We start from the raw sequence: 20,323 nt of genomic DNA on the forward strand, positions 1-20,323 counted from the left end.
CTTATCGCGTCTCTCCGAGCCAAAGGTGTGGAGGTATACAATAACTACATAGAAACGAAATTCCTAAGGTCAGTCTAATTACGCAACCGCGACTGTTTGCGCTCCCGCGTGTGCGCGTTACCAAACTAAGTATGTAACACCACTGTCACGTTACGGCTTTACGCGCTCCACCTTAACCTTTTGTGTGTGTGTGTGTGTGTTATTCCGTTTGTAATTAACGCTGGGGAGCTATTTACGCACGGCGTAGATATATTGGCACGAAGCTCTCTTCGCGCCTTTGCCTTGTTTTCTTTTGTTATCTTCCTTTTTCCTCGTTGTTGCGCAGGAAATTGCGTCCGTCGCTCTTTTTTACACATCAGCTTGCAGAAGTGGCCGACCGCCCGCGGAATCACATCTCTATGTGTACCAGCTGTTAATTCGCTCGGCAATCGAGATGAAACTGCCGAGTTGTTGATGTATACTTATACTGATGTAAAAGCGTCGTTGGACAAAGAGGATATATTATTATTTTTTCTATTCATTCTAATCGGGAATACTTGAATAATATGAGAATGAGCTTTCGGCCAAGTGTCCCTTTTGATTGGGCTTTAATTAGCCAGAAATAATAATATGGCTAAATTGTACATTTGCGCATACTTTAGAAATCAACTATTTATATTTTTTGTACATAACTTGAAAAACAATAGCATAATACGTCGCAATAGTCACCGTGACCAAGTTTTTTTTTTTATCGGATAAGCGTAACTTATCAATGGGAATTTTTCTTCTCGTACGCGGAAAAATCGATAAGCCGATTTCATTCGATGATCTTGTATTTTATTTTATTTTATTTTATTTTTTTTTCAGTTTGTTTACGTAATCGTTTCATTCGTGTCACAATGATGATTAAGTATACAAAAATTGATGTATATAATCGTATATAACCACGAGAGCTAGGGCGAGACAAGGGAAGGGAGAGGGTGTGTTGGTATACATTTACGTCGATGAAGACGACCTAGACAAATTTCCGATTGGGAAGCAAATGGATCAGCTGAAACAATGTATTTGTCTATTGTTCTCTTTAGTACAGGTTTGAATAATACCTAAACAGCACAATAATTGCATCAATGAAAAATCAAAGCGCCAATAGCGAACCCAAGACGAAAGATGAAAGCGAGATGTAGACATTTCCCAAAAATCCCGGCAAAGCAAGGCGACCCGTCCCGCGTGCCCGTGAGCCCATCCTGCCTGTACCTAACAGTCGCGACGACAATCAGCAGTTACTCCTCCACTCCACGCCCGACATCTCGCGACGACGTCTCACCCCCTCCCCTCTCTCTCTCTGCTGCTGCCGCTATCGTCGCTACTATACTACACTATATACCAGCGTTGCTCCTGCTGCATGGAGCTAGTGTATAGCCGATCGACGATCGACGCTGATGAACAGTTTGGGCCCAGCCGTCGATCTCAAGGGGCGATAGGGATACCTTGAAGCAACGTCAATTGATACACGGCCTTTGGTGATGCAGTTGCAGCTAAATCTCGGTTAAACAGCTCCAAGTTTTGATTAATAATCACGACTCGCCGAGAAAAAGCAGCGAGGATGGACGATCTGGCGGGCAGACATCGACGGGTCTCTATAAGCGAACAACTGCCCCACCAGGGCCTCGACAACCCGGCGTTCGAGCACCACAGTAGTAGTACCGTTAGTAGCAACCATCACAACAATCACCACCATCATCACTACCCTCCTCACCATCACCACAACCACCACCACGGCGGCGGCACGACTGGTGCTGCTACTGCCGATCCAGCGCGGAAAAAGTCGATCCTGCACCAGGCCAACAGCGTTCCGGGTAGCGTTGAGAACCTACACTGCTCCGACGCCGAGAACAACGGTAAGCTCGACCCGAGGCACCAATTTTCCAGAAAAAAATCCGCCCTGAGCCTGTCCAGCTCAATCAGGGAAAAGGTCGAGTACACCGAGGAGCTCAAGCGGTACGTAGACGATCGGTACGCAACTTTTACAGGTATCCGCCTAGGTATTTCGATTTTTTTTTTTTCTTTCATTTTTATTTCGTAAACGCACGTGTATGTAAACACTGGAAAATTTGATCGATCTTACACCGATAGCGTTGTATGAACACGACACGTGATGATGATGATAATAATAATAATAATATGTATTATATTGACGGCTCGTATCACCCCGATCCGATTTGTTCGAGAGAAACAACCGTTTTTTTTTTTTATTATTTCATTTTAAATAGTTATTTACACCACTATTTTTCCGAATTCATCGTTCAACGGAATAGCTTGACACGACACGATAAGATGTAAACAATTACGTTCGATCGAACATTGTTACCGAAGGAAAAAAAATTATGTGGGTATCAATGCCTATATGCAGATTTACTTTTAAACTCATATTAACGCATACTTGTAGCTGTTATCGATACCCGACATCGTTACTTTTTGCCGATAATTCTAATCTTAGGCCGCCACGTAGCCACCTACTTGTGATAGTACCGTTAACTTTATGCTTTTTGGACCCGTGTGTAATTGTTACGCTTCATCTAGATTTTCAGCGACAAAAGAGTATGCAAGTACAATATACGCGCATCATCACTGATTCGCGTTCCCTGTACACATGGGCACGTTATATACATCTCGATTAAATAAAAAGCCCACAAAATAATATAATAATAGGTGGGTAATGGTGAAGCTGCTGCAGTGAACATGTACGTACTATGTACCTATGTGTAACAGAGTGTGCCATCAGTGCAATAACAGCTGAGCGACGACGGCCACGGAATTTTAAACGAAACCCCTCCTCCTCGCCGTCCCCTCAATGCTATGTATCTGCCGCTATCCAGATCGAGTTCGATCGAGCTTCGTCGCACCTCCTTGAAACACACTCTCTCTCTCTCTCTCTCTCTCTCTCGTATGTACAACAAGCGTTTGGGTAACCTACTAATATAATTCTCATAATTCGTCACTCTCTCTCGAGTTTGCAATGTTTGCTTTTAAATTATCTCGACGATGATTATCGATAAGAAAGTCATAATCGTTCGCTTACCCATGTATAATCACTGATGCCTTACAACAATTAAATCGTATGTATATTTCTTTCGCGTGACCGATACTTTTGGCGAGTTTATCATCCGCGAGTGATAATCGCCCTTATCGAAGATATACTTTTCTCTTTCCTTTCCCGCGTGTTTGAATTTGTATGGGTACTTGATCATTAAATTGTTACAAACTACCGGATAACATTGCAGAGTTGTACCCAATACGTACAGGGCACGTGGCTTAAACTTGAGTTTAGATTAAATCGGTATAGAAAACAGTCGGTTATTTTTATTTTTTTTTTTGTCCTCCGTATAATATACGTACGCGGAAGTAAAGATTTAATTGAGAGCGACGAAAGGAACAAGGAAAGTTACGGCACACAATATAATACATGTGAATATATGTACAAGAAAGCCTCCACTACAAAAGGTATACGGTATATGTGTTATATGGGTGCACAACGATGAGCGTCCATAAGAAAACGAGGCGAATATAGCTGTTGCAATTACATAACAAGTAATAATACGTTATGTACTTGCAAGAGTGCATGTGTATATCTTGATCGATGCTCGTGCAGTATAATATAATACACACATGTAGAAATTTTGCGGCGAAAAGAGGATTTATGTGTATATAAAGTATAGTACGCTCGACGACGCGGGCGGAGGTGCAATAACCACCGCGTCGTCGGGCATGTTTGGAAGCCATCGTGAGTTGAAGGGTCTTGGATCGGCTTTTAGATCGTGGCTGTACCTCTTCTGTACACGTTGCCATGGTCCGGGTGACACGGATTCTTGGGAACCCTCGGGATGGCGGCGAGCTTGTCCTCGGCCCTTTTGTCCGAGCTATCGCAAGTTTGCCCGAGTTTTGTGCCTGGTGCTGTTGGGCCTATTACTTTGGGGCATCGTGTACTCCATCATGGGCTCTGATGCAGCTCCCGGTGGGCCCTTGTTTGGGTTGGCTTGTCTCGCAATCGCGGCGCACTTTGCAGGCTGGTTATTCACTGTTTTCTCGATGCCTGCCCTCATCGGGATGCTCCTCTGTGGCATCCTATTGCAAAACCTCGGCCTTGTCTCCATCGACGCGCGTTACGGGCCAGTTGTCTCTGACCTCAGGTACGTACCCGCTAACATATATTATACATACAGACATGTACAATTTTACATTCGACTTAGGTGGTTTCTGTTTATTTATTTATTATTTCATTGCCGTCGCGTACCTTTGAGCGTGCACCTGACCTTCTGTTTACTGAATGCGCGATCGTGACTTACTTACCAAAGACAACGACGAGTGATTTTCGAATTACACGTGTCCATCAGAGATATACGTGTACGTATATATTAATACTTACACCTAAAACGTTTTGGCTCATCGAAAGATCGCACGCGCGCGTGACGCTTTTCTGCGATTCTGTTGACTACTTTTTCTCCTACGACGTTTACAGCCTGCACACTGCGCGTGGGTGTGCACAAAAACAAAACAACAAAAACACTGATCGTCAAGTCCCATTAGCACGTGCATTGTTTTTTTTTTTTTTTTTTACTATGCAATATCAGCTTTTTTTTAACGACAATACATAATAAGTATGCACCAGCTGTTACTTATTACTCGATAATTCTTTTTCTCGCCGCCCGCAGTTAAGCGACAATTGAATGTCGAGCCAACACTGTCGCTTGTCAATTATTACTCAATCAAAACCTATATCTTAATGGATTATTTTCCTTTTGTCGTATTAGTTATAATCAGCCGCATGAAAATTCTTTCATCTCGTCTTTCATTGAAAAAATATTATGTAACCGTCAAATTGTTTTTCTTTTTTTTTTAATTATATTTTATTCATTATATTGTTGTTGTTGTTGTTGTTTTTTTTTTTTTTTTAAATCGATTGTCGAGTCGGAAAAACGGGTCGATGAACTTTATTCGTTATTCAGGCACGCTTATTGCCGTATAATATTTATTATGGAAGAAAAAAAAAAAAAAAAAAAAAAAATGTAGAGTTAAATTAGTGTGGCATGTGTAACATACTACTAACTAAAGTCGTTGTAAGGCCTCGACTTTGACATTATTGATGGACTTGGTCGTATAGAGAGCAGAGCGGTATATAGCTTGCTCTAGCACAACATAAACTCATTAGAGTGTTGCTTCAATTCTGTGTAGCTGTCCAGCGTTATTGCTAATACAATTTTAACACGCAACTAATACACCTTAACTCAAGTATATGGCAAACTTTTCTTCTTTTTTTACAAGCTGTTTTAATATTGTATCAAATGTTTCTATGTTTATGCAATAGAATTAAATTACTTTCGCACCGCGTGTAATATACCAGTTTAATTATTCGACCGAGGCTTGAATAATTTTTTTTAATACTTTTAAACTGTTCCCGTTCGGAAGCTCGAAAAAAAATGTTTTTTCACAGATGGGGTTGTTAACTGTAAATCTCATTCCATCAATCGAATTCGGTGAAAAAAAAGTTTTTACCCTTTGTTGTTGTTCAATATTCCACACTGAAAATTTCGTAATTACATCGACGATCGAATAAACTACGACTTTGCGTTATCGTCAATCTTGAAATTTCTTGAAAATTCGACCAAAAATTTGTCACAGCTCAAAATAATTCGCCGCGCGAGCAGTTACATGAGTAAAATATAAATATTACACCAAGTGATTAAATTGAATTTCGCAGGCGTCCGAATTAATTTCCTTGAACGATTTGCGATGGTCACATGTGAGTTTTAGGATCTCATTGAATTGCTCGAGTTGCTTACAATAAAGATGATTCAAGTGTTATTACCACTTTGTTTTCGCGATGTAGCCATCATACTTGAATGCCATACGAAAAAGGAAAAAACAAAACAAAAAAAAACAAAAAAGAAAAAAAAAAAAAAAAAAAAAAAAAACCGATGCATAGACACGCATCAATAGAATCAATAACTTGACAAAAAAATCTTAAATTTCCTCCCTGACAAATTTACTTTTTATTTTATAGATTGTATAACAAAGCTTATACGACGTGCGAAAATGATTAAATTGTAAAATCCCAAAGCCGACTACGCGTTCCTAATGTACTTGTGACCAAACTATTGTTTCAATGTTACGAAAAATAAAGTGTAAAATAAAGCAGACGAAAGAAAGAAAAGCTTATCGATCCGATAATGTTCAACAAAAAAAAGCACGTGATGGGCCCGAGAACTCGTGACATCCTCACGTCGCCGGTATCACATGACGCGCTGGACTACTACGACTACGTAAGAAACGACGAGCGTTAAAGAGAAGAAAAAAATAAAAAAGCTCACGCCTCGACCGATTGAATTGTGAGCGGCTCACGTGACTTTCCCTCTCTCTCTCTCTTGAACGCGCTTTTTCGTATACATGTACAATCGGGCAGTCATGTGAGTGCCCCGAATGAGTATAACACCTCACTTGTTTATGTAGAAACCGGTACAACAAAATTACGCTCACCGGTTACGATTTTAGCGCTCATTAGAGCCCCTCGTTTTGAAAGAGATTCAAGGTAATGTGCTCAAATTCTTTTTGGATAAAGAAAAAGCCCGACTATCGAGTTTTTCGCGGAAGCGTGTTGAAAGTTTAAAGCTCCGCGATGACGAGATGATGCTCCGGGAAAGGGTAATCCCGACGATTTCGTAATCTTCTTGCTCCGGTGAGAGTCGATCGAGCCAACATTTACAAAGCTCGGGTCTCTCGTTGTTCTTTGTCCGCGGAAACTTTGGGCCTTTTGTGCAATAAGATAACCACTGCGTGCACCACCCCGTTTTTTATTGGCAGCTCGTAATTTTTCCGTCGACATCTACATACTTGCCGCCACGCAACGCAAAAGACGGAAAAATACGCTTATAATAATTTTTAAGTAATGGTCCAATAAATGATTAAGTCGTGTGTCAAAATGGCAGAAAAATAGCCCTTGTGATAATATTGACGAGAGCTGGGTTGGATCTGGATCCTCAAGCGATGAAAGCCATGAGGTTCACGGTACCGAAAATCGGACTCGTACCCTGGATCGCCGAGGCCGGGGTTGTCGCTGTGTCTACGTACTATTTCATGGATCTACCTTGGATTTGGGGATTCCTGGTTGGTAGCGTCGTGGCTGCGGTGTCGCCGGCCGTTGTCGTACCCTGTCTATTTAGGCTGCGTTCCAGGGGATACGGCGTTGCCAAGGTATGTATTTGAGATTGAATTTTTTTTTTTTTTTTTTTTTTTTTTTTTCTTCAAAATTAATTTTAAAAACCGAGTGGCTACGTTCATGAATAAAATAAGGATTATAGGACAGTTACCCCAAGATGTATTTTCTGTGCGATCTACAACGTTTTCATACATAATCCTTGGTCCTGGAATGTTGCATAAAAATATTTTTTGGCCTTTATTTTCGAAACTATATCATATTTATGAAAAAATGCACAATACAGCAGTACCTACTGTAGTTTTGTAAGATTTACAACTTTTGTGTTCCAACTGTTGTGCGTAATTTGCAAGTTGTATACAGTAAACAAATATTTTTATTTTTTATTTTTTATTTTTTGTTGGAATCCATAGTGATGACACAAGTTTCGTTTTGGTGAATTATTGCTATTTGTTCTCGGTAAAACGGTGTAACTCGTCTTGTTGCACTACTCCAAATTTAGAGCATCAAATAATGGCGCAAAGTTAACGACTTTCCACCAAGTAAGAGTTGATCGGGAAACTAATGCGTATAATCTATTGGAAATTCGGGACTTGATGATTTATGCTCCAAGATGCACCAGCATTCCAACATTTTAATGTTTAAATTGTCGCAACAACGAGCCAATGTATTTGTTAAAAATAACATCGCAGGGAATTCCAACGCTTATAATAGCGATAGCTGGAATCGACGATGCCGCCTCGGTTGCCGTGTACGGCATCATTCAGAGCGTCATGTTTTCGCAAGACGCACTTTGGTACCAGATACTTCAAGGCCCAATCGCGATCTTCGGGGGAATAGGATTTGGAGTTTTATGGGGCGTGCTTTCCAGATACGTGCCGGAGAAGGGTGACGTGAGTCGAAACGCGCTAAATTATTATTATATATAAAGGAAAAAAAAGAGAGACGAATAAAACATGTCCATTCCAATGATAACAGCCGTTCGTAGTGCCATTGAGGGTACTAATGCTGTTCAGCGGTGGGCTGCTGTCGGTCTTTGGCAGCGAACGGATCAACCTTGGCGGTGCCGGTCCACTTGCCGTCGTAGCCGCAGCCTTTGTCAGTTTCTACTTTTGGCAAAAGGACGGCCTGGATGTAGAGGATGTAAGTATCGCTTTGAAAGTTACACAAGTACCGTCACCCTTTGGAAAATTCAATGTTGAGAATATCCTCCAGAACCCCATATCGACGTCCTTTGAGATATTCTGGATGCTGTTCGAGCCAATCCTGTTTGGGATAACCGGCACGCAAATCAAGCTCAACGAGCTCGACGGCAACACTGTCTACGTGGCGATGGGGTGCCTCGGAGTGGCCTTTATCGTTCGAATGCTGGTGACCATCCTCGTGGGCGTGGGCTCGCGCTTCAACCTCAAAGAAAAGATATTTATAGCATTGGCGTGTATGGCAAAGGCGACGGTGCAGGCTGCTTTGGGGCCGGGCACCCTCGACAAGGTAGATCACGAGAACGAGATCCAAAAGCGCTACGCCGAAATCGTCCTGATGCTATGCGTCCTCTCGATTCTGATGACCGCACCGACAGGTGCCATTTTAATCATGATATCCGGGCCGAAGCTCCTTACGAAAACGCGCGCTCCCATCGTTACTACGTTGCACGACGGTTGGCGATCCCGGAGGCCCTCGATCCGTGACATATCCATCATCGATGAGCTACCCGATCTCGAGGACCCAAAAAACGGTACTCCCGTCATCACCGAGATCATCACCAACAATCAGGCCCACCCGCATCACATAAACTTTACCAATAACCATCGGTAACCTCGCTCCCCCCCCTCTCTCCCAACAACCTACTTTTCCCTCACTTCTCATGTTTGTCAGTTTGTTGTATATCCGTCCGTCATTTGCTACTGTTTCGTTTCGTCGCTCTCCCATCATCAATTATTTGCACTCCTTACCTCTATACCTTGTTACATTTACATCACGTAATACATCATTACCTATACATGTACACTAGCGGCTAGCGTATTATATACTTATTTATGATTGTACTGAAGCGTCTTCTCGTTTTGTATTTACAATCAGTGCCGAGTTTGAAATAATTTATAATTTACATTCAACTGGAAACATTTATTTATTCATAAATATGTATGATTTTTTTTTTTTTTTTTTTTTTTTTTTTTTTTTGGACCGATAAAAAGAACAACAAAGCTCACAACAACCATCATAGAATTACTGTACATGTTAACGATTGTCGTGTTTGTACCAATCGCAACTTTCAACCGTGCCTTGATGATTGTAATTGGATTTAAATATAACGCAAGTAATGACGATTGATTAACTTTTAAGTATCAACAAATAAAAGATGATTTGTTGGAAAAAATTTATTTTTCCTTTCACAAAAAAAAAAAAAAAAAAATCCATCGACTTCAAAAGTAAAAAGGATAAGTTGCATTGGAGCGTGGGAAAAAAAATTTCTCTAGTTCTGGCGAACAAAAGTTTAGAGTCGAGATACTTTGAAATAAATTGGGAGCAATTAAACTTAATCCGGGCGAAACATACATATATACATACATAAGTCAGAACAAAATCCGATTTTGAAAGTTGGAAAATTCGCTATGACGTTTGGTCGAAATAAAAATTATTCTGCCTTTAAAGCAAACGTATTGCCTTAATATTGTTCAATCATTAATTCATGCTTGAAATTTATATATTTGCCCTTAGCATTTACAATTTTAAGATACATCAATACAACAATTTACGACATAACAATATGTATATACATTGAGTACAGGTATATATTTCTTAATCGTCACAGTAATGAATACAATTGTTTCATCACACCAATGCCTGTTTACCATAATAAAACTAAATAAATAAATAAATAAATAAATAAATGCAGTAAAGACAAATCAATTAGTCTCCATTCCCATTAAATTCTTCGTGTGGTTATGAATTTCGTTTCGTTTTGGTTTCGACGTCAAAGCAAAAGTTTGAGGAACGATCCTTCTATTGATGTCCGCGTGAATGCTCACTTCGCCTTTTGCGTATATAATTATATACAAAATTATGATGTAGAAATAGCATACGAAGCTGTCAGTAATGGAGTTGGCCTACCTATACAGGGAGGGCGTCATCATTACGCTTTCGCACGGTGTAACCAAGTGTGTATCAAGAGCTAGAGCTGAGCCTAAAGTTGAGGGTGCTACTGCTGCTTAAGCTCTTCCGAGGGTTCGAGGTAGTGACGGTCAGAGTCATGTTGCCGCGTTTATTTTGTGGGTTGCCAAAGCGTTTCTGGAGCGCCCGGTATACCTTTGGCTTGAGAACCAATAGGATGAAGATCCAGAGGCCCTGCAGTGAATTCACCACGTCCGACGCAAAGGCCACTTGGTTCAGCCACCATGGCATCATGTTGTAGTGGTTAGGGTAGGATGTCGCGTTATCCAGCAGCCATGGGATTCCCATCACGATGAATAGCTTGAAGTTCATTATCAACCTATGGTGAATTTTTCTTTGAAAATTAGGAAACTGGCACGTAATCAACGTAGTTGATGGTTTTTTAAAATAACAAAAAAAATAAAAGTCCAGCCCAATACATTATCTACTCGCTAAGCCGTCTGTCTCCTCGTATTATTAACGTCACGTATGTTATGATTACCTCTCTGTAAAATAATAAAAAAAAAAAAAATAAAAAAAGCCACTCCATAGAAAATGTTGGATACGTTTTCCCAAACTTATTACTAAACCGATGTACGAGATTTTGAAAATTTATTATACAGAGCTCGCGCACGGGGGGTGGGGGCGCAGACCAAAAAAAGTTTCCCGCTTATAGTTAAGTAAGACCGGCGAATCAGCCAAAATGATATACTAGATTGTATGCTATTGCCCGTGTATGCATAATAACGTGTCCACTCTTTTTTTCATTGTTAAAAAGTTCCAGCTCGCGGCAGCCGATTTCACACCTTGTGGTATTTTTTTCTCCTCCGCGACCACCCAACGGCTGATGGAATGACTTAAACTTACCTCGTTCTGTCGGAATAGAATCTTCGCGCTTTAGGGTCCCTCTCGTTAGCAGTGACTCGTTTGATTTCCGCCTTGACTTTACTGCAGCGGCGCGCCGTCGTGGTAAACAGCGCCGTGTTGACGAGGAGCGTTATACTCACCGGGGTGATGAAAACCACCACCTCTAGCACCGTGCTCTCTATCGAAAGGCAAAAAATGCCGAATATCATGGGAGATTAGAACAAAGTTACTCTCGTTTGACCAAAGAAAAGGAATTTAGAAGGAAGGCATCATCTCTATTAATGCAAATCGATTCCCGATGCTTTGACTTTAGCCGAGCTGCAACTACGTTTGTTTAAGTACATTTGCATGTAAGCTCGTGAATTACGTCACGATTTTTTAATAAAGTGAGTTCCCCCCCCCCTCCCCGTTAATACATTGTTTTGTAATCCACAATGTTGAAAATTTTTTTTCCTTGTTCTTCAGTAACAAGTGCAAGATATTTTATAATATACGATGATATTTATATGAGTTCCAAATTTAAATCTACATTGAACTTTTTTTTTTTTTTTTTTTTTTTTTTTTTCAAATTGCCATGCGTTGGATGCAAAAAATAGTAAAAGCATATCCGTCCCCAATATGTATATATACATTTGTCAAAAACGCAGAATAGGGGGAGGAAGAGTCTCGCCAGTGAATAGGTAATATGAGAAAAAAAGACGCGGAATACTGGCGGAGGAGAGGGAAAAAAACGGGGAGTCTATAAGGCGAAAGGTATTTGAGGGGGAAAGGAATTCCCGGGGAATTCAATTAATTTTTCCATGGCCGGTCCCGTCGGCAAGGAGCTTTCTTAATACTTGACGAGTAGGTCTTGGAGGGAGATAATGTACTCACTGTCGAACCAACACCTCTCGCGTCCAAAGTTGGAGGGCAAGAGGCCCAGTCTGTCCACGGCAACGGTGAGTCCAGTCAGGAGAAGGCTAACGCCCCAGGAGTAGAGGCAGTAGATCAGGAACCTGTTTCTCTGTTGCGCCCTCTTACTCGTCGGATTTGCTGCTCTGTGCAGGCCCCTGTTTGTTTGTTTTTTTTCCCACGTTATTGGTACTTTCTTTTTTACTCCCGCTCCCAAGTTTTATCCTCAATAAGCGTATAGGTACTTGGATAAATACTCGCTCGCATTCATTAGACATGCCCATTCTCTCGCTCGCTGCGCGCGAGAGCCATTGTGTTCTCTTTTATATATTACCATACGAGCTCTGCAAGCTTTCCGTGTGCCATTCAGAAGGGTATACACACACACACACACGTATTGGAAAATACGCCCAGCTTTCTTTCTATTACTCACCCCTCGCGTGCGTTTCAACGTTGATTTTTCAGTGTTTTCAACATTTTTCTGGAGCGATACCCAGCGGCCATCGGCGGAAAATTCTATTTCCGCCGAGCTCGCAAACATCTTCATTAGCTCTGGCATGTAGGTATCCCCCCTTCAAAGCACACAACGCGCGCGCGTGTTTATTTGATCTTGCCATCGACGCGGGAGCATCAAGACCGTCGTTTCCCATGCATACTAAATATAGATGGGTGTGGGGGATGCCGTAATACACCACACATCATCGCGCGCGCCGCTGAGAAAAATAAATCAATAATTTCTTCTCAAACGCAAACAAAAAAAATCAACACTTTTTGTAACTTGAATTGAAAAAAAAAGCCAATTTTTCTCAACATTTTGATTGAACCAAAAAAATATCGTGTTGAATTTATCGCGCAATCGAGCGAATATTTATTAACCTCTACAATCCTTTTGATAGTTTAACAAATGTATATCCAAAGTGGTCCATTTAATCGTAATTTTAGCTCTATTCCGCGATTGTTGACATTGCGAAAAATGTACCACCACACCGCGTCGGGGATGAAATACTTGCGACGATTGCATGTGTATCAAAGATACTATTTGTGTCGAGCCGCTCTGCGACGCTCTTTCAATGTCACACAGTATTACAGCTTGCAAGAACGCGAAAACTAAAAATTACTACTATGACCTCGGGGGAAAAAAAAAACTTGACATTGGAGGCGAGAGACAAAATTGTCATCAGGAAAGCATGGGAACGTACTTCCGGATGATCTTCATGATATCTCAATCGTCGAATCGTAAAAAAAAAAAGTAGTTTGGGTATTTGGATAAAGTATGCGCGCAGCTGCTAGTTTATCTGGCGTGGGCCAGAGAGTTTGAAAAATAACATACGCGGTGGATACGTACCCGAACGTCCACCAGATATCAAAGCACATGACGTTGAGCCACAAGAAAGTCGCATAGAACCAAAACAACATGACGTAGCCTGCGAAAGAAGGAAAAAAAAAAAAAAAAAAAACATATTAAAAGGGTATGGTGCAGGTGACTTGACCAACAATTGTGTAAAATTAAATACGCACCTAAATACAAACAACTAATGTCAGCGAGTTCAGAGTTCAAATCGTCGAGTATATTATTTGTCGTGATGGTGATGAACGCCAGACAGGCGTAAGCGAAAAATAAACTCGCCACGTGGCACATGATTGTTTTGCCGTGTAGATTTTGTAAAGAGGGCAGCCACATGTACACCAACAGAGTTGCGAGAGCAAAGAAACAACTGATCAACTGTAAAGTCGTTGTCACGGCGTAGGATCTTGAAAAATTAATTTTTTTTGTTTTATGCAATCATAGGTAAACAGGTACGTGAGTTGTGTGTTTTATCGCAATCTTCTTACCGATCCCTATGGTCGTCGTATTCAAAACAGACGAAAGGCTGCAAGCCGGCGTCGATAAAAGTCCCATTGCTATTAAAAAATTCTAGACAAGAGTCGGCGTGACCATAGATCTGAGTCACTGGATTCCGCACCAGGATCTCCCCCATCGGTCCAATTTCCCAAACTTCTTCCTCGGTAACGGCGTACATATTCTTGCACGGCTTTCCAAACAATAGGCCGTAGTCTGGTAAATTACAGATGAAAAAAAAAAAAAAAAAAATCAGAAAAGTATTTAGGTGAAAAAGAAGCCAATACGGGGGTATTTTACATATACAACACAAACTTTGAGTATCACGGGCAGGCGTGGCGTTGCTTCTCTCCACAGCGCGGGCTACCGAGGTACGAAAGTTCTCAATGTTCCCGGTATCGAAATTGTCGATACACATAGTATCGTCAACTTTGCTATTCAAGCAGCACTTTCTGACGCAAGGATTGGCTTTGCAGTAATCTAAACCTCGACAAATCCTCGCTACGATGTGATCCGGGGACGTGTCGACGTCCAAGCAGGCGCTCGTCTCGTCGACGGTGACGTTTCTCCTGCCGTAGCCGTTCCCCGGAATCGCGATCTGAAAATTGCATTTGGTCAAAGTACGCAAGCTCCCCTCGAACGGTGGATCCAATGCCCATTTTACCATGGTATCAGTGGAGGTGTAGTACACGTCGTTCAACGTGACCCTGAAGTCGACGAGCGCGTGCTCGCAGGTGGGCGGTCCCCGTTGGGCATTGATAAACTCGATTTCACTGAGGTTCCAGCGTCCAAAGAGCAGCTCGGTCCGTTTAATGCAGAACTTTTTGTCAAAGTCGTAATAGCAGCCGTCGTCTGGGCAGCATTTACGCAAATTCAAGAGCTGTGGCGCGGGTTGAGATGGCACAGGCTCCGTCATTTCGATGGCGATGGGACTGCAGCGGATCACCACCGGGAAATCTTGGTGGGACTTTTCGTCGAAAAATACGTCCAAGCAGGCGTTGCTGTTGTCGTCGTCGTTAGCAGAGCCATCGGCCTCGTTGTAATATTCCCACAGCTCGAGGTAGCTCGATTCGTTACACTTGGGCAGTACGCCCTTTGTGTCCTCGTCCTGCGAAATTTCCATTGTTCTTGTTGAAAAAACATCCCGATTCTCGCAGTTTTTACTTATCGTTTGAAAATAATCTTCGACAGAAAGAGGAAGGAGAATTCAATCATCGCGATGGAATGTTTGTTTGGTGAGTGATTCTTCAAACGAGGCTCTTTGCTTTAACGTGAGATATCGAATCCTTTTTTAAGGCCCGACCAATACATAGGAGTGCCTTTTGTTTTTTAATTTGTTTTGTTTCGTGAACGTCAAATTAAAAAATGATCAAAATAATTGTTTTTTTTTTTCACATGAGTGTTGTCTCAACTGAATCGACGAAACTTATTTCTCCTACCAAGGATACAGTTGAATTCTAGTGAAACCAATGCATTTCAAACACTTTAAAGTAAACTTGTTGAACATTTTTTGTTTCATTTTCCAGTATTATGTAAATAGTGATGAAGGAAAATTTTTTCAGCAAATGGAATGCTCTTTTACAAAATTCATACAGTAATTAGTCCAATTGGTCCTCATGCTTAAAAGGACGACATATTATTTTATGTACTTTGCGATAAACGGCCAAGCATGCAAGCAATTTCACAGATCGTATGTGGCTTTTATTTAATTATGTATACAATTTTATTATTTGTAATCATGCCATGTGAGCATCAATTATTTTCACGCCCGGTGAGCACACCATTTTCCGACCTAAATGCTTTGACTTGAAAGTAATACTTTGGATCACAATTGTAGACCTTGCTAAATTAAACGCCTTGCAAGTAACTTTAATCTAACGAAAAAAAAAAAAAAAAAAAAAAAAAACCGTTACACGAAATTTAATTATTTTTGTTGATTGTGAGTGATATAATGTAAATCGGTAAGTACAATAAATTGGTATACTTGGACGTAAACATATTTGTCTATAGAAATAAGCTTATTTGTTGTAAGAAATCCATCTCATGATGTGATGAACAATATAATAAATATCTCGTATGCTTACCCAAATCATCTGTCTATCGATTGAAACGAAAATGTTACAACACAAGATTGCATTGGTTATTCACCACGTACTGATTTTTTATTTTTCGTCTAGCATTTATTTATTTGAATTTAGCTGCTTGTTGATAGAAGAAGGTAAAAAAATGGCTTTTTCTCATCACTTGACGTCACCACCTATAATGTCTTGCTCGTGTGTAAAAAAGAATTATGTGTGTATTATACGTATGTATATCATACTAATCACTCGCGGAAGACTATGTAGACGGTACTTTATTTTTTTTCCAACGTTAACATGGTCCTCGGAGCATCGATAAGTTTGTAAATTTGAAAATTTCTGAAAAAGCTCGAAGGCTTGGCTGACTGTCAAGAACGCGGCGCCCAGGCCGGGCAGAAGGTAAATTAACCAAATGACCAATGCGGCTTGATACACTTGACAGTCAAATCACGAAGCGCCAACCAAACGAAACCCAACAGACTTACGTGCCGAATGTCGGGCAGCGCCTGCACCTGATGTCCTTCGGCCGTTTGTACGCACTGTAGGTAACCAGTGCCATTGAGAACGAGCACGTCTTCTGAGCCACAGCACTTGTCAATGCGGTCTCGGTACAAAAGTGACGAGGCGGCGCAGACAACGAAAGCCAGCCCGACTAGAAACAGTAACCCGAATCCCATCGTCCCGCGCGGGTTACGACGCTCTGCTCCCATGCATCCACGGTTTATTGTTTCCTCTTGGCCAACGAAGACGACGATGATGGTATTCTTTTCTCGTGCAGAGCTCTTTTTTCGGGGGAATTCCACTTTTGCCCGTACTATTATTTGTTGCGGTATCTCTGACGACTCTGTTTCTTTTCCCCTCTCGTCGAGCGACCGACAACATACAAATTACCGCTCGCGGAGGTTTTTTTTTTTTTTTTTCCTTACGTTAACAAAATTCACAACATATAGCTACTCGTCGAACAATGTGATTTATAAATAAAACCCGACGCGTTTTTGTAAAAAAGGAGGGGTGCAGATAATAAATTTTTATACTTTTGATTCAAATAATCGGTAAAAGGCCAAGCTCAGCTCTTTTTTTTCACCGAAACAACCAATCGAGTGCTCTTTGTTATTCATCAACAGGTAGGCGTGTCCGTGGAACGTCAATATAATTTTAAAGGAAAACTAAAATAATGACAATCTTTGGAATCTCGAGTTTTTCAGATTAGTTTCATGTACGCACCGGGCGACACACGGAAAAGTGCAATTTATACTCGATTACAACAATTATTGTACCTTTTCTGGGACCGTTGAAAAGTCACAAAACACGCTTTTTTAATTCTTCGGTACTTTTTTTTTTACTCTGAAGAAAAAAAAACAAACAACTTGAACCAAAGTACACTGTATATTTTTCGACGCACACACCGCTACAAGTGGATTATGCGAATCTTCAAGTTTAACTAGACGTGACTAAAAAATAGTCAAAAAAGGCGAATAAACCGAAAAGTAATAATAAAAGAAGCAACAGCGGATATATATTGTATAAAATATACAAGAGTGCGCTCGATTTGCCGCGCTCGAGCGTTTTGCCGGCTCGTTCGCGATGCCGAGCCCAGTTGACTCTGAGGCAAGAGCAAGAAAAAGAAAACAGTAATCCTGGCTCGTTCAAATATTGACTCGACTATATATGCACGTCGACGAGAACAAGGAGGAAGAGGAGGAGGTGGTGGTGGTGGTGGTTCGTCGTGGCTAGTTTTGAGCTACCCCTCCTCCTCATCGTACAAGAGCAAACACAAGAGAGAAAGAGCACTTATACTCTCGGACGCTTCTGTTCTAATACTTACCTTTGTATATATATAAAATACTCCGCACACAAACTCACTTGAATCCATGTATCTGTATACCAGAAAACGTACGCGCCGCACCCGCTCTCACTCCCTCTCTGTTTAGCACGAGAGAGTGGGTCCACGCCCTTGATGGTTCGAATTACGAACTGGATGGCGATAAGTCGCCTGGTCACTATAATTATCGGTGTAATCAATCATCGCGACTTATGCATACGCACTACAAAAATCGGATATTGACACTCAAATTTTCAAAAGATCCATACATCAGCTCTATTTTTTTTTTTTTTTTATATACTTCTAAAATACCTCCTACTCTCCTACGATGGGATTCCTGAAATGTTAATCACGTCATTACTATACAACACGACTAGACCGGCTTCATTCACAAATTAAATGACTCGCTTTTCTTTCTTTTTTTTTTTTTTTTTTTTTTTGGCGTTCCAAAAAATTTTTCCGACATGTATATTTCGTTATATTTTTGCGTCTCTCCAACGTGTACTTGTCTACAACTAACCGAGGTTGTTATGTATATAGAGTGGGTCTTGTATGGCTTTTAAAAGAATTGGCGAGAAAAAAATTTCCGCGAAAAGTACTGACACACCGATGAGCAACTTGCGATATTTTTAAACGTATGTAGACTGAGACGCGTGAAAATTTTTTCCGTACGATTTTTCACGGGATAACACTTCAACGGCACATATTTGAGCTAGCTTGATCCTAGCACCGGGATACTTGTGCTAAAATTTTCCTCGGAACCTCGTATTTTTTCGTCTCAAAGAAATAACTACATGAATTTATTTTACAAATAAAATGTAATAAAAATTGAAGAAAAAAAAAATACACCTCATTCGTACAAAAACCATGGATATAGACAAACAGTTGCAATGGTAGTTGCGGCTATTAATATAAAGATTCCTTCTGACCTAGTTGAGCGAGAAAAATTTAGAATAACAGACTTGATACACATTGTGGCAAAACATCAGGGGGGCTCTCAACCATCAACAACTCGAAAAAGATCTCAGAGCTCGTAAAAAAAAGAAGAAAAAAAAAAAAAAAAAAAAAAAAGAAAAACCCGAATCAGGTACTCCGTGTAAAGTATCCCAACGTAATTGCAAAAAAAACACTTGTCTTACGTTTCGGCTACTTTTACGAAAGAGAACACTCGAATGAATGGGATAACTTGGGCAGACAGGGGGTCAGCTCTATACACCAAGCACAAAACAAGAGGATGCAGTACCCGTATAAATGGAAACCCTGGGGAGGAAGAATGTATATAGGGTTTTGCTATAACTAGAGCTGGAAGAAAGGTGCCGATGAATAAATATTACACCAGAGTTTACTTGCTCGTAGGTCCACCCCATCATCTCTCATGAAAATAAGGCCACGCAGAGATTTCTTACAATTACGTTTATTCGGATAAAGCACATTGAATAATGTACGTCAGATGATGGATGTAATACCATTGTTTTTTTTTTTTTTTCTTTGCTTCCAAATACTTGGTTCTTTGTATAAAAGTATTGTTAATGTGCAACTTTACGAATTTGAATACACATTTTTTCAACTATACGCGCCCAACGCTCATACCGCGGTCTACTTACTTTATTATCAGAAGATTACGGTTTCAGTGGTGACCCCGTGGAAAAAAAAAAAAAAAAAAAAAAAAAAAACTTGTGTATCAATTTTTAATCTCGTCATCAGCGCATAATGAATCATATACGTGCTTTAGGAATACATGAGCCAATCGGAAATGTATGTTTAAATTTTCCAAAGTACCTCTACAGTTACTGTACACATATTATACATACGTATACAAACGCAAGATAGCGAGCGAAGAAGATGTATGAAAAAAAAAAAAAAAATTAAGCGCGCGTAACCGTGGGAAATGATGTATGAACAAACTGGGAGCCTCCCTCTGTTTCCGTGGGGTTATACATATGATTCCCAACACCCCTTAACACATTTATCAATCGGCACGAGCGAGCTATTACATACTCCCATAAATTAATGGTTCACGGCTGATTTGCAAAATTTTACGTCGTTTCCTTGATTAATTCATTTTTGGATATACTCTGTGCATTCTCCACCACCTTCACCGGGTATTTCCATCATACTTGAGATAATGTTTAGATTTTTCTCTCTCAATTACAGGAAAATTGCGAATTTCCTTAAAAAAGTTAAAGTTATCGTCAAACATCTAATTATTACCTATGCTCATAAATATATTGTGTGTAACGTCTCGGAGACATAAAGTTTGATTTTAATTATTCAAATATCGCATGTTAAGCGTTAGTTTAGTTTGAAACATTAACTATAAATATCAGTCATTTGATTTGAGACTTTTTTTATAGATATCTGACAAATGCAATATAAATACAAACGTTCCTTCATATTAATGTATTGTTTCGCTATTTTATGATTATTTATTATTTATATTACAATGATTATAGTTATTTAATAACTGAGATATTTGTGATTATTCCAAA

The 20,323-nt window shown here is 40.3% G+C and overlaps 2 protein-coding genes across 4 annotated transcripts; one reads left to right on the plus strand and one right to left on the minus strand.

Annotated features, from left to right (window-relative positions):
* Positions 1 to 1,409: 1,409 nt before the first annotated feature.
* Nha1 (Na[+]/H[+] hydrogen antiporter 1) lies at positions 1,410 to 9,366 on the plus strand. Of its 2 annotated transcripts, none has more exons than XM_089590203.1 (6): positions 1,410 to 1,992; positions 3,792 to 4,166; positions 6,960 to 7,224; positions 7,879 to 8,079; positions 8,165 to 8,329; positions 8,402 to 9,366. In XM_089590203.1, the coding sequence occupies exons 1-6, from the start codon at positions 1,583 to 1,585 to the stop codon at positions 8,999 to 9,001; spliced, it is 2,016 nt and encodes a 671-aa protein (XP_089446329.1). In that variant the 5' UTR covers positions 1,410 to 1,582; the 3' UTR covers positions 9,002 to 9,366. The 2 variants fall into 2 exon arrangements, with proteins under 2 accessions (XP_089446329.1, XP_089446330.1); XM_089590204.1 differs by having other exon boundaries at positions 1,410 to 1,977.
* Positions 9,367 to 10,334: 968 nt separating this feature from the next.
* On the minus strand, positions 10,335 to 16,829 carry LOC106644439 (G protein-coupled receptor Mth2). 2 transcript variants are annotated; one of them, XM_023391355.2, is made up of 8 exons: positions 16,498 to 16,829; positions 14,250 to 15,042; positions 13,928 to 14,150; positions 13,613 to 13,845; positions 13,440 to 13,518; positions 12,077 to 12,252; positions 11,204 to 11,381; positions 10,335 to 10,676 (listed from the first exon to the last, which is right to left on the minus strand). In XM_023391355.2, exons 1-8 carry the CDS (start codon positions 16,720 to 16,722, stop codon positions 10,352 to 10,354), a joined length of 2,232 nt encoding a protein of 743 aa, XP_023247123.2. In that variant the 5' UTR covers positions 16,723 to 16,829; the 3' UTR covers positions 10,335 to 10,351. The 2 variants fall into 2 exon arrangements, with proteins under 2 accessions (XP_023247123.2, XP_023247122.2); XM_023391354.2 differs by having other exon boundaries at positions 14,235 to 15,042.
* Positions 16,830 to 20,323: the final 3,494 nt, after the last annotated feature.

The sequence above is a fragment of the Copidosoma floridanum genome, unplaced genomic scaffold (assembly GCF_036245765.1).
Source record: "Copidosoma floridanum isolate Cflo_tuat_1 unplaced genomic scaffold, Cflo_Japanese_pri ptg000012l, whole genome shotgun sequence".
Lineage (NCBI taxonomy): Eukaryota > Metazoa > Arthropoda > Insecta > Hymenoptera > Encyrtidae > Copidosoma > Copidosoma floridanum.